General features: G+C 34.4%; 1 protein-coding gene across 1 annotated transcript in view; it reads left to right on the forward strand.

The window, feature by feature from the left end:
- LOC115217806 overlaps positions 1 to 16,062 on the forward strand; it is a 549,517-nt gene that overhangs the window by 12,074 nt on the left and 521,381 nt on the right. Inside the window, exon 2 of the mRNA XM_029787489.2 lies at positions 2,717 to 2,774. Within this exon, the coding sequence (XP_029643349.2) occupies positions 2,717 to 2,774 (58 nt within the window). The remainder of the gene's footprint in view (positions 1 to 2,716; positions 2,775 to 16,062) is intronic.

The following is a 16,062-nucleotide window of genomic DNA, read 5'->3' on the forward strand; positions in this document are numbered from 1 at the left end:
TCATGTTTATTTCATTCATTGTTTGCAATGTTATCTCTCTCTCTCCCTCTCTCTCTCTCACACACACACACACACACACAAACACACCCACTGCAAAGCTTACAGATGGGCTGCTGAACTGAAATGTCTATGTTGCTTTAAGGGGAAGGTAACACTTGACAAATTGCTTCGCCCTATGTTGTTGGACTACCATGATATTTGTTTTAAAAAGAGATTATGACTGCGATAAAATAATGAAAGCAGTATTTACTAAGCAAGTGAGTACTATTATACAAAGAAATGATTAGACATAAAATATAAAAATTATTAGAATTAGAAATCAAATGTGAAAATATTATCAAGGGGCTAGCAGAAAACCACCCGGAGGGTGGTCTTTCTGCTAGTAATGATAATAATAACAGCAAAAATTATAGTAATAATGATAATGCTTTCAGGGCTACTGTAGCTCTGGGCTGACCAAAGCCATGAGTGGATTTGGTTGACAGAAACTGAGAGAAGCCCATTGTGTGTGTGTGTACGTGTGTGTTATCCATTTTCAATGTTCTGTGAAACCATGAGGAAATATTAACTTGTTTGGAAATAATTATGAGTTGCTAACTGGAAGACTGTCATAAATTTGCCTCATTACAGTTGGTTGAGGCGATGCAAGCATGACAAAGTGGGCATTAAAATGATGATGAATGCAAAGAGAAAATAGAATAGAAAAAAAACAGTAAAAAAGAAAGATCTATACTGAGAAAAGGGTGCGATGAATAATATCAACAGATATCAACAATTGATAACAAAAAGAAAAATAATCCCCTCTAATGTGGTGGCAATCACATTAGGGAATTCGGAGCACTCCTTAGCTAATCCAAGATTACCCTTCCAAATCTTGTTACCAGCCTCCTGCTTTGTGTATTTAGAGTAGGATTACACCAAATTTATTTAATGTCATTTACTAAAGGGCAGAACTCTTGCTCTGGCTTTATGTTCAATTTCAAGTGGTAGTTCCAGAAGCTGATTAAAACTTGACACTTGAGCCCTGATTAGGGTTCCCAACTGTACCTTTCAACAATATTTGCTATAACTATGGCCAAAGGAAAGTAAGTAGTCTTCTTTTGCATGGTAGTTATTAGGCCAACCTCCAGCATAGACCGAACTGAAAGCAAGATCCAAGTTTGTGTGTGTGTGTGTGTGTGTGTGTACAGACACACATAAATCTTCTACCAGGATATCCACAAACATAACAAGCTAAAATAACTGCAACCAAATCATCTTCAATTCACATCCTATAGTTTCGAAATAAAATAAAAGAGGATTCAGTGTATAAAGTAATCCTAGATGCACTGAATCTGATAAGAAAAAAAGGGGTGGGGATTGATGAGGGAGGCTCCAGTTTTATCAGTGTTTATTCTGAGTTACTGCTGTCCTAGAGGGGTTATTTGTGCTGTAGCTAGGAGAGTCCATGTCTGCTCTGAGTATTAGTCCATCCCTGGAATGATATGTTGGATAATGTAGTCCTAGATACACGAGGCATAGAAAAATACAAGATAGTCATTGTTATAATGCCTTTCGTCATTGATCAGGGCTGGACTTGCAATAAACAATAACAACAACAACAACGAGGCTATAGAATTAACACTCTGAAGACACTCCAGGATTGGGAGAGTCTGTTGGTTGCTTAAACCCCAAGTCATCTCTAATCAAGAGTTTTCCAACCATGACCTCACCGTCTTTTCTTTCAAACAATGCAGGTAGAATTACATTATCCTACACATCCTTTGTAAGACAGCAATGGAGGATGAGGGAAATTTATAATTACAGTTTGTATGTTTTACTGTTATTCTTTACTTTTTATGGGGATGGTGCTTATTCCCCCCCCCCAGATTCTGTAGTTCTAAGCTAATGATAAATGTTAACTCGACCTTAGAATACAACACCCGTCTATTATGTGTTACAATGTTAGAGGATCTGATAGCTTGCATATTTCGATTGTTTGGTTAAACAGAACAGAAATGCAAGCTGCCTTCTGCAAAATCCAAGAATTATTAGCTGTTACCAATATCTTCATATAGAGTGGTTTCAAATCTACTGCACACTAATTGGCTGGTTGTATTGAGTTCTGCTATTTATATTGACAAAATATATCTATTTACAGCTATGGGTATCAGAAGACAGCCAACCAATTAGTATTGTATATGTGTGTGTGTGTGTGTCTCTCTCTCTCCACACGCACACACACACACACGCACACACATATTCACCAGCACTAATGTCATCATGGAAAGTGAATGTAAGATAATGATGATAATGGTACTCATAAAACCGTAAACCATAGCAGTCACTTGCAAGCAAACCTGTAACATTTGTCATGCTTTTGCACATTGCTCTAACTTTGTAGTCAAGAGTAGATATAGACAAGCTTTCAGTTATTTCATCTTTAAATCTAATGGAATATCAAGGGGGGTAACAGCTGGAGGGGGGGGAGAGAGCTGTGACAGCAATTAGCTGACTCAAAGACACAATACACCACCCAAAGAAGCAAACCCACTGTCATATGAGCATTAGTCCAACTCTTTAACCACTATACACGTTTGTATATTAGAAACGTGTGTGTGTGTGTGCAAATAGATGAAAGGGTTGGTTGGTTCCTGTCATTATGGAAATTTAAACTTTATCAATAAAATGTACAAAATCTTCACAGTTTAATGGATTCTTTTTGTTTTCCTTTTAGGTGAGTCATTTCTTTGAGTTTCTCTTGGCCATACACTTTCTATTAATCAAAAATCAAGGTAAGTGGAAACCTGTTTATCAGAGAAAAAGAAACTGATTGATATTGATATCAGTTGGCAGTCAAAATGCGTTGTAACAGAAATGGTCTATTGGCAATGGCAAATCATATTTTTAAAAAATACTATTTGGCAAAAATATTTTAATTGCTTCTAACAATATTGAAACAAAACATTCAGATATATTTCAAGAATGACATTTTAAATTCAATCCTACAAGGTTATCAATATCTTCAACACAAAAATATACATACATCATGCATATATATATATATATATATATATATATATATATATAATATTGATAGGGTTAAAATCCAAATTGTGTTCTTTTGATGCACATATGTTTATTCCTGTAATCCAAAGTAGATGGTGAATATATAATACCAAAAAGTTCTTCAAATGTCCTGTTTTGATACACACACACACACACACACACACACACACACACACACACACACACAGAACATGTTTCTTTTCCTTATAATGGAAGCTTTATGAAGCAGCAAAAGCAGGCAAAGACATTTCTGTGCTACACAAAATGCTTCTCAGCATTTCTTTTGGTTCTTTACATTCTGAGCTCAAATGCCAACTGGGTTAGCTTTGCCTTTCATCCTTTCAGAGACAATTAAATAAGTACCAGCTATGTATTGAGGTTGATGTAATCATTTAACACTGCCCCACCCCCATGCCCTACCTCCAAGATTGCAGGCCTTGTACCAAAATGTGAGATCATTACATTGGAAGCTTTTGTAACATGGCATGGCTGCTTGGTTTAGAAGCTTGTCTCAGGCTTAAGCCCACAGCAGGACATCTTGGCAACGTGTCTTCTACCATCACCTCAGGCTCAAGTGTAGAAGCTTGGCAGAGGCATCTTTTCCATTCTTGAACAATAGACATAATCAGTCGTCTAATTCAACATCACCACCTGATACAGAGGTGACTTTAGCAAATGGCATACAGTTTGCTGCAAGCATTCAAACCAGTCTCCAGAAACATAGATAAATTCCTATCTTTGCTGCTGCTGCTGCTACCTATCTCAGAGTTATTTCAAAAGCACACACAAAGAAATATTTCATTTCTGACTGGTGGCACAAGTAGAGTCAACTGGAATGATGAAATTCTTTTCAAAATTAAACATTTCTTAGAAGTTTATATATTTATTTTATTTGAGATAATTGTTTATTAACTTGATTTTTATTCCTCTCTGGAGCATATTGTCCCTTGATATTACTACTACTTTATGTACTGCGACAATCATTCTCCGCTTGTGGTAATTAAGAATGTTCAGAACAACTGTACTATAAATACAGTGTCAAAGAACTATAAAATTCCTGATTGTAATTCTTTTTTCTTCAATGATATTTCTTTCTAAGGAAGAATAATTTCTAAATTTAATGGCATTAAAATTTCTTTGGTGAACAATGGAACACATTCCTGTCTTTCTACGTTGTCTTTATACGGAAATGAATAAAAACGATATGAGCCATATTTAGGCCAACATTTTTGCACTTTGTATAAAGAAAGCACTGAGCTATGAATGGTGTTGTTTGTTGACACTTCTCTGTCAACAAATCATTCACCAGCTCCTATGCTTTCAAAGAAAAGTGAAATGAAAATTCTCTACATGACAGTGTTAGTGACAGGAAGAGCTTCCAGCTGTAAAGAAACGGTCCTTCATAGTATGTATTCATTTGACCCATGCTAACACGAATAGGAGATGTGCAACGAATGAACAAATGAATTTTATAACTGTGTTGTTGCTATTGTTAGTATTTAGCAAATTTATCGCCAAAGACATTCCAGTCATGACCACCCAGTCTTATTTTGTTTTAACTTTGTTTTTGTATGTGTGGTTATATGGAGGAAGGGCTTTGTATGTCATAGCTGTTGCTAACATTTCATTGCCTTATTTCGCAGATCACTTACATCAGTCTAGCTTACTGCCTCAACAATTTAGTTAAATAAATAGGTAAATGCGATTTTCCCTTCAAAAATCAAAAGTTAGTCTTTGGGAATTGCAACAATAAAGTCTTCCTTTTTGCTGCACTGATTTATGACATGTTCAAATTTCACTGAAGTACTCAATCCAAGTAAACAAAGGATTACAAATGAAAAGCCTTTCACAATAAAAGAAAAAGACAAAAAAAAAATAACAAACAGACCCATTTGACAAAAAAAGGATTCTATTGAATATTTCAATAAATATTTTGTTCTAAAAAAAAAGGACTCAGATCCCTAAATATATGGTGTTCAAATATACTTTTCATGTTCATACTTAGAATTTTTTGGCTCCTTTCTATTTCGCAAATTCTTTTGTAATATCCTGAATGATTTATGTGCATCATGCTGGCAATGTATTTTGATCTATTTTCTTGAAAGTTTGCAATGGTCTTGTTTTCACATATTCAAGAATTTATTTCATATATATACATATATATATATATAATCAGTGACATAGATGTGTGTTTTGTAAATGTATATCAAATATGTAATATTGTATGTTTCAAAGTTTTTCATCTGAATGATTTTCATGATTACCAATTCAAATGCTCATTTCTCTTTACAAATTTACATTTTGGATTCCAAAGACACAACACCAAAAAAACAACCAACAAAATCGCCAATTCATAAGTTATAAGGTATTACCTAACACGTGCACACACTTTCATTCATTCTCACACATAATTACATCCATCCATTACGCATACACACTCTCATGTACAAACACATACACACACACACAGATTGTTTAAAACTTGGAGAATGATATGAATATGTAATTTATTAATTTAATCTGCTTTTTGCAGATATTTAAAATATACTCTTCCTATTTTTCTAAGTAAATTTAAGTATACAATTATTTATGCAAACAGACAAACACGCAAGCACGTAGGCAAACATGTATTCATCTTCGTACGTTTATCACTTTGCATCAGTAATTTTATCAATTGATAATAGCTTCTCTTTTCTTTATAGTTTTTTTTCAGGGTTTCTTTTTGTCTAATTTAGAATCCTCATTAGCACTTCTTCATTCCTGTTATATATATATATATATAATATAATATATATATATATATATATATATATATATATATTATATATATATATATTATATATATATATATGTATAATGTTAAAGGATGATGATGATGATGATGATGATATATATTTCTGTATTTCTTGTTCTGCTAACTTTAGAAGGGGAAGGAGGATTTTGGTAATTCAACAGATTTCATTAAGTGATATGAAGTAGCTGAGCTATCCAATATCATCATTAGAACTGGCCTCGTTAGAGAGGCTATTTCTAATGTACATTGCATTGGCAAATGTGTTGCATTTCAAAGGTGCATTAGCAAATTGTAATGCATGATTTTTTTCTTTAAGTTTAATTTATTTTGCTGTTTCTGTTATCAATTTTTGTTTATTTTGGGGAGGTGTGGAGTATTTTTAGTACTCTCTGAAAATTTGAAATTGCTGATTCGCTTTTCCCCAACATATTTCATGAGGAATCTAAAACAAATGGTAAAGTTTATGCCTTACCCTTATAGAGTTTGTGAGAAAATGGGATATCAACATTTGTAGTGACATCATTATCATCATCATCATCATTGTTTAACGTCTGTTTTCTATGCTAGCATGGGTTGGACGGTTCGACCGGGGTCTGGGAAGTCAGGAGGCTGCACCAGGTCCCAATCTGATCTGGCAGTGTTTCTACAGCCGGATGCCCTTCCTAATGCCAACCTATATTTTAATTAGCTTCAGATGAATTCTAACTGAGCAGACCTATGATCAAAGACATTTCAGCTGTTACCATCTTGTCTTTTTCCCCATACATAAAGGCATCTAAAACTATACTGCCTAACATGGCCTTTGTTATTTTATAAATAGAAGAGAGTGTAATATGAGGTAAGTTAACAGCTCTTTCTAGCTAGGGTGATGGCCAGGTTGAGGTTCGTTTGTGGTTCGGTCTCAATATTGTGAGATGTAACTAAACAAAACTGACTGAACAGAAACATGTTTATGAAGAAACAATAGATCTCGCTTAAGTCAATGAGAGGGAAAGAGAACTTGTACCTGGTCTCTCAACCTGTTAGAAATGATAGCTAAATGTCTTTCAAATCACACCGTAATATCTTTTAAATAACGGAATAATTGAATAATATGCTATGCCTGAATCAAAGACATGATGGTCATGCTAGAATGTTGATCATCACAGGTCTACTCTATCAGAGTTGATTCAATACAACAACAGGCAAAAGTAGGTCTAATTTATTCTTGTAAAAATTGAAACTTGCTCTATTTACCCCATCCACTCAATCTCCTGCTCCAAGCTGGACTCCTTCCAAATGCACTGGCCAAGCTGCACAGTTGTATGTAAGTTCAAAGGATCAAGCCAAAAGTTCAGAAAACACATAGATATTCAGTATATCAAATATTTCTTCTGAGTTAAATGATTTTTTTTCTTCCTTAAAACAGTTCTGATGCGAGTGTATTTATTTACTATATGAGCAGGAAACATACCGATATCTAAAATATGAGGATAGATTACATTTCTTTTACAATATCCTACTATTCAATATCCTGTCTGACAAGAAATCACTCATATTGTGATGGAATCAGAAGGGAAGAGCATGTCAAGGATTATTTTTGAAAATTCTTTTGTGATGGACACAAATATATTCAGATAGATTGTTGTTTGAAGTGCACAATTTTTGTCGGAATATCTTCAAACTTATATGTATCATTAAATTCTGTTTTTCTCCAGTAAGCTAACTCAAAAGCAATTATTCATGTACCGTTGATATATTTGAACAACATTTTATCACTATTTTTACACTTTCTATCACCCTCGTTTCACTCATATCTCTCTACCTCCATGACTATCGACCACCACCAACACCACCACCACCTTCATGTCAGTTCGACTGATTTCTCAGTTCCTGATTTGTTCAATAATTTTCTTTTTATTCTATTTTGATTAGCATCGTATCTCACTTTGACTTCTCTGCCCCTAGAATAATAAATTCTGACTTTTTGCTCTGCATATTTGATTTCCTCGGTGAAATTTATAGCCTTGTATTCCAGCCTGAGCTGATCCATAGGAAACTTTTCCAATTACCAACATCGCAATTTTCACCAGAGTTTTAGTGATTTTCTCTTGTTGTTGTTGTTTAGCCCCAGGTCAGCCCTCATCAATAACACCCATCATAAAAGATGTTCCAAACTTGACAGTCCCATTTTTCTATATAGAAGACTGCATTTTTTTAATACACCCTTACTTTCATCTAAGATTGTAGAGTGTGGTTTGAAGGAGATTTGGCTACTGTTTCTAACAGTTTAAATGACCACATTATTAGTTGATAGTTTGAGATAGCTGACAACACTCCCTTGCAAATCTTCTTCGTATTTCACCAACTCAAATCAAATATTTGCCTTTACTGTATGAAACCTTACTTAATTGGAGTTAAAGAAAAGCTTTGAAAATAATAATAATGAAATTATTGTGTATAGTGCTCAGGTGCACTACAACTCATCAAAGGTGCAGGTACAGTACATAGAATTATGTACAAAAGCGAACAGTGTATGAGTCATGATATACATGTGTGCATGTATGTGGTGGAGGAGGATATCAGGTGTAGTGTTGGTGAATTTCAGGAAGCATGGAGATTTTAAAGGATGCAATGTCTCAGTAACTAACAACTGATGCTGGTAGTTTGTTCCAGGCTTCAGCAACTCTGAGTGTGAAAAGATGTTTCCAAAAGTCATGGGAGCTCTGCTGTTTTCTGACTTTGTAGGCAGTGCCCATGTGTGTTAGACACATGGAACTCAAAAGGGTGCTCAAGGTGGTTATTGGCACAATGGTTAATAATTATGTGGATGTTTACCAAGTCAGTTGCCAGACACCGGAGCTTCAATGTATGTATGCCCAGGGAAGCAAGGCATTCAGAGTATGGTAGATGCCTGATGGAGGGTATTCGCTTGGTTGCACGTCTTTGAACAGTTTCCAGGAAGTTAATGTCCTTTGGTGGATAATTAACAGGGGATTTTAATTAGAATATTGCAAAGTTTATTCCCAATATCCATAATACTTTCATACAAAGCACAAGGCCAGCAGTTTGGGGAGAGGAACACGTGACTTATATTGATGCCAACTTTGGATTGGTACTTTATTGAGTCTGGAAGAATGAAAAGCAAAATTGAACTCAGAATATGTGATAAGAGGTTTGCTTCCCAAGCACATGGTTCTGGATTCCAAAGTCTGTGGAATGGTAAAAATGCTAAGTATACTGTCTGGCAGAGGAACAATTCTGTCAGCTCACCATCAGGTGTTTAATAATGGTATCTAATATTGGCATGAGACACCAATTTGTCGACAGAATCTAATCAATAAGATTGACACCAGTATTTCACTGGTACATTTTTTTTATAGATCCCAGGAGGATGATACCCAAATTATTTTGAGCAAGATTTAAATTTAGAAATGTAAAAGGAGGTGATTAAACAAGGCAAGGCATTTAAATCACCACTCTACTAATTATTCTCATTCATCACTCTTGCTGATACAAATAATATTCTTTCTGCAACATTGCCCCAAGATCTTGTTTGTTTGCTGGAGGAGTAATAAAGCTTGTAACAGCCAGTTTATCTTTCCACATTTTACATTTTTTTAATAAGGACCACTGGAAAGATGAGAGACAAAACTCTGATTTAAAATCAATGCTGACTGATCCAACAAGAGATGCTGCAGAGAAATTTACTTCCTCAATTTGCAAATCCACTACTTTTGTCCACAAAAGTTGATTTCAAATATAGGCACAAGTCCCGTAAATTTAGTGGGAAGGAATCAGTTGATTACATCAACCCCAGGGGTTAACTAGTACTTGTCCTATTAACCCTAAAATAATGAAAAGTAAAGTCAACCCTGGCAGAATTTGAACTCAGAAATATAAGTTGGGAGGAATATGTTCAAGCATTTTGTCCTGTGTGGTACCAAACTCATCAGAATATGCTGAGTTTTATGTCAGTTGATTACTCATTTGGTTTCTATAGCAAGGAAGAGAATCCTCTTGCAAGGAATCCATTAGTTTTCCATAAGTGAAGTGATAAGAACATAATATATTATCTTTATGAATTTATTCAATTTTCTTTTATTTCAACCTCTAGAGCCTTGGTGTTTGTGCATAGCTGCTGTTTCAATCTGTTTGACTCTCTTCAGTAGAGAATAACCAAGGACATCAGTCTACTAACCATATTTTATTACATAAAATTATTTACTTTCATTTGGAGGAAAGTTAGGGGAAATATGTAACAAAGCCGTTGCACCAGAAAGTTCTTGTTTGTATCATTCGTAGTTCATTAGATGTGTGAGAAAGAGAGAGGGGTGAGGAGTGAGTTTAATTTGAAATTTACATACATATTGAAATATTGTTCACAATAATCCCTATTAAGTTTCTTTCCAATGAAAATAATTAATGCAGTTATTTTTGAAATTGCATCTGCAGTTATATTGTAGGCCACCTGCAGTTGTGCTGTTATAAGATATTTAATTCCAGCCATTTCCAATGGTGTGTTTGAATATGTGTTTTCATATCTATCTGCCTATCTATTCAGCTTTCTATCTATCTTGTGTGTGTGCATGTGCACATGTATGCATGTTTGTGTACTTAGCCACTTAAATATATTCAGAAATAATATCAATCAAAATGTAATAAGAGAGAAAAAGCCACAAAATTGATGAGTTATTAAGTTGGAAAATTCACTCTACTTCAACAATAATTTAAAATATATATTTTCTGCATGGTAACTTGAAAATAAATTTAGTTATTATGATATTTATTATTTATGGCTTGAAGGGCAGTTTGCAGTATTTTTTTTTTTTTTGTGTGTCTTTACAATCTGAGTTCAAATCACACCTAGAGCAATATTGAATTTTATTCTTACAGAGCTGATAAAGTAAAGTACTAGTCGAGTATTGAGGATTGATGTAATAGTTTAAACCCTTCCTTTCAAGATTGCTAGCCATATACCTAATCCTTTAGCATTTAAACTAGCCATATCCAGTGCAAATATTCTACCTCTTTTGTGTTCGTACCAGTTATATCTGGCCTCTGACACTTACCTTACAATGTTACAATGTCATTCTAAAACTAAAGGATCACATTATTGAAATGTCAGTGCTACAAGATAATGCTTGATTAATTCAAAACAATATGAATATGCATTAGATTTGACAGAGGAATCTGAATTCTGAAGAACTGAATTAGAAACCGTTATTTATAAATTGAGGAATACATCAAGTTTCTTTTCTTGAAACAAGACTTCAGTAAATCTTCATGACTAAGGTTAACAAGTACATTCAATAGAAAACTTGCATTGAACTCTTCAGGGTTAAATGTTCTGTAAGAATTCTCTAATAATCTTGCCTGGCATTTTCACAATGTCAAAGACAGATGTGGTTGATATCTGTCCTAAAGAGTTTTTCCTTCAAGTAGTTGAAACTTGGTGACTAAGCAGATGTTGAGTGGCTTTGCTATGTTATTATGTCTTTGAGTATATTTTATCACAGCCAGTGTGAGACTTCTTCATATAGTGTGGTGTATTGTCTCATGGAATGCCCTCTATCGATAACATTTGTCATCTCTAACAGGAGAGTTGTCTATATTACTTTCTATTTATTTGTTTATTGTCGACTTCTATATCACAAATGTTCCTGCTTTTGTCCCATTCACGCCAGCAATAGTTTGTTTTCTCTCTCTCTCTCTCTCTCTCTCTCTCTCTCTCTCTCTCTCTCTCTCTCTCTCTCTCTCTCTCTCTCTCTCTCTCTCACACACACACACACACACACACACACACACACATACCATCCTCATCATCCTAATTATCATCATCATTTGGCATCCATTTTTTTGCTTCCATGAATCAGACAGAATTTGTTGCGGCAGATTTTTCTGACTGGATGCCTTTCCTCTGCTCAACCCTTAATTGTTTCCAAGCAAGGTAATATTTCCTGATAACCAGACAGATTTTCCATGAAAGATGGGAAACAAATAGCATTTTTTGTTTAATGATGAGGCTTGTTTACAACCATCATATGATGTCAAAGGTACAAACACATATACATCCATCTTCCTCCAGTTTTAGAGAGGTATGTTCCTTCAGCTATTTAAGTCTGACGAGTCACCTACACTGTTAAGCACTTTATAGCTACAAAACCAATGGTCACCCTATGACTGGGCGCAACATTTGACTTCCTAAAAATCATATTTATATACATATGTATATATTAGGTTTATTTCTATTTTTGTCAATTAAATTCACTCACAAGGCTTTGGTTGGCTTGGGACTATAGAAGAAGGCACTTGCCAAAGTATCACACAGTGGGTCTGAACCCAAGACCACGTGGTTGCAAAGCAAGCATATTAACCACACAACCAACACCTACATCAATTATGTGGCCTCAGATGATGAAACACACTGGCCTCGGCTTTGAAGGTCAGGCTGCAGTTCTGGAAGCCTAACAAATAGAATAAATAAGTAACAGAAACGTTGCAAAACGTTTGACTCAACACAAGATGAATATAAAAGCACCTGTCGAAAATATGAAATATGAAATAAAATATAAAATAAAATAAAAATATAAAATAAAAAATATAAAAAATATAAAAATATAAAAGCACCCCTGTACGGTGCCATGTAAAAGCACTCAGTACACTCTGTAAAGTGTTTGGTGTTAGGAAGGGCATCCAGCCATAGAAACCCTGCCAAATCAGACTGGTGGTGGTGGTGGTGGTGGTCGTGATGATGACGATGACACACGAAGCTTCCAGTTTGTGAAAATATTGGTCATGATTATTTGCTGTGTTTGGGTCTGGTTTTGCTGCTTCAGATTCCGACTGGAGATGTTTGAAGTCTCAACCAATTTGTCATGAAAAATTTGTTGCTGCAGATATAGAATCAATTTGCTTATCCTTTTTGTTCTTATCTTAGTCAACAAAGACACAAAGTTGGCCTTCTTGTCTGATGAAAAGCTACTAAGCAACATTAATGACTGCTTTTTCATAATGTTCCCTGCTGCTGCTGCGTAGTCTCCTACCGCCTACTTTTTTAGGGATGTTCTTTTTTTTTATTTTCCGTAATTAACTCTGTGTAATCTCCTGTTGTTTTTACAATTTGTTTGTATAATGTCTGTTTCATCCATTGTCTTTGTAACAATAAAATGAATCATTGTTCTTATTCATTTTCATTTCATTTCACATCTGCTTTTTTTTCTTATGGCAAAACTTTTAGCACGCTGGGTAAAAATGTTTACTAGCATTTCATGCTTCTTTATGTTCTAGGTTCAAATACTGCCATGGTCAGCTTTACCTCACATCATTACAAGCTTGATAAAATAAGTACCAGTTAAGTACTGGGGTTGATCTAATTGACTTAACTCCTCCCTCTCGAAATTGCTGGCCCTGTGCCAAAATTCGAAACCATTATTATTATTATTATTATTATTATTATTATTATTATTATTATTATATTATTATTATTATTATTATTATTATTATGGCAGCAAGCCAGCATGCCAGGCTGAATGTTTGGTGACATTTCATCCATGTTTATGTTCTGAGTTCCACTTCTGCTGAGGTCAACTTTGTCTTTCATCTTTATTGACCCCTGAAAAAATGAGAGGCAAAGCCCTCTGGTCTCAGTCACTTTCTGGGTATCTCTCTCTCTGTACAAAATAACTTTTCACACCCATTATCACAGAACCAACAGTGTCTTCCATGTTTAGTTACCCTCTACCATCTTCCCTCCTTGCAGACAGAGTTGGTCAATAATACTTTTAGGATAGCATGGCGTTGTGTGCCTTCTTAGTAGCTTTCCAGTTCATCTGTCCAAGATCTGCAGTTCAATCTTTGTCCACTTCAGAAAGGAAGCATTGCCCATGTATTTAGGACTTTTAATGATGTTTCTTCTGTCTAATTTTATTTCAAGCATCTTCCTAATTCTCTCTTTAGTGACTTTTTTATTTCATTTCTTTTTCCATTATCTTATCATCTTGCAGTACCCCTGGGTATCTGTAGCCTTCATTATTCCATAGTAATTGAAATATGTTGTCTTGTAATTTTATGCCATCAGACATTATCTTCCATCCTCTTTACATAGTGCTGTGCACTTATCTACCCCAAACTGCATTCCAATATCTTTAAGAACACTCTCGCTGTTTGGATCACAGAATCCAGGTCTGTCTTACTTTTTGTATATACATATTAAGGTCATCCATATTATTTTGTATATATTAAGGTCATCCATATTATTTTATATAAGGTCATCCACATAAAGGAGGTGATTTATTCTTATCTTGGTTTTGGTAATCTCTTATAGGCAGGCCTGGATTTTCCCAGTCCTCTCACTCACCAGCTGCTGTTAAATCATCCAATCCATGCTAGATGATGATGATGATGATGATTTTGAGTGGTTGTAATGGTTGCTTGATGGATTAAATGCCTTGCCATATTTACATATGCACCTTTACATTTGAATTCAAATCTCACTGGGGCTCATACTAACATTGATTCTTCTGAGGTTGATATTCAGATATTCACCTGTGATTTGCCTGTGCACCTCCTCCAAACTTGTGAACTTGTTCTTCTCTTTGAGATCTTAATTGTTTCGTTCTTATTTCCGTTAATGTTATAAACTAGAAAATAGATCTAATTAAAGGTGTTGATGGTATTGTTGCATTATGATGCTAATAAAAAGAAATTAAGAGGCAAGTTGCATTAAGCTAGACTTGAAAGATGGTTAAATTCAAAGATATATTATTTTACTTGGAAAAAGAATGAATACCACAACAGCCAGTATACACCCAAAGACCAGTAACTCTAAGGCCATTTAAGTGGCTTATTCGTCCAACCCATGCTAGCATGGAGAACGGACGTTAAACGATGATGATGATGATTCAGAAGGGGAACAGCAGTAGCTATTTCCTTCTTCAGGCTTTTGAGTCTAGCTGAAGTTATCATCAGATCTGATACCTTGGCTAAATACTTGCAACAAATAAGAATCTACAGAAAACATACAAGCACTAGGCAGGTATTAAAGCAGGTACAAATGAATCAAGTCTACTTACCACCTGAGAACTAGAAGCCTCTTTTAAACAGGCTTCTGCACAAACTACCAAAGTCCCTTAAATTTTCATTTGCAAAGCTTTGATTAACCTAAAGTCAAGGTAGAGAGCAGTGGATAGAAACTCCAAGGACATTGTTATGAAATAAACTTCTTAACCAAATAACAATACTTTGGAAAAGGAATGAATATCTCAACAATCGGTACCCACTGCACAAACTATGAATCTAAAGATTTGTACCTTGTCAAAAGAAATCAATATTATGCTTTTCCCAATATATATTAGCCAAAAGGAATGGTATTCTTGGTTAATATGAAATAATTTAAAACAGAACATGCTATCCAAAAATAGATGTTTCCATGAGTTTTAGTTTCTTTTTGTTTGCTTTTTTGTTGTTATTTTTTAAACAAATCAAGTTTGAAAAATGCTCTTTCTAAAAATAGTTACTCAATAATTCAAATATACTGACTTATAAAAAATTTAGTGAGATTCACTAATAATAGAATTTTGTTATCAAGAAGCAGCCTGCAATTTTGGAAAGATAAGGATAATAAATCTTGTATATTTTTATGTTAATATGTAATCTAAAATTTGGGTAAATCTTACTAATGTTGATGCGATGATATTTAATATTAAACTAATCCACATGTAACACATTTAGATTAAAGATGGTGTCTATAATGTTTAGCTTCTGCTCACCTGCCCAGAAAAATGTGAGAAATGTGCATTATATCATACACACACACACACACACCACACACACACACACAATGACTTTTCAAAACATAAATCAATAAAACTTTCTATTACAGAAATCTAAATTGGAAACAAAAATTCATTTTGTTTTTACTTCCAATCCTCTTATCGGTCGCATCAAGCGCCACGGGCCACAGAGATAAAAATATAATACTTTTACTGCAAGTGAAGATTTTTGAAGAGGTCACTCTTCTAAAAGACCTCTTACAAAATGGTACAAATTTTTATTCTTTAAAACTATAATATGTTATAAAACTAAATATTAATCTAGATTGTTCTAATCCTACATTTTCAGTAGAAATGAGGATAAATTATTACTGAAGTAATCTTTATCATATTTGAAATATTTTAAAATGTAAAGTGTTTGGAGAGCAGTTGAGGATTCTTGGCTTTGAAAGAATTAAAATAAAGAGC

Source organism: Octopus sinensis, linkage group LG12 (genome assembly GCF_006345805.1).
Source record: "Octopus sinensis linkage group LG12, ASM634580v1, whole genome shotgun sequence".
Lineage (NCBI taxonomy): Eukaryota > Metazoa > Mollusca > Cephalopoda > Octopoda > Octopodidae > Octopus > Octopus sinensis.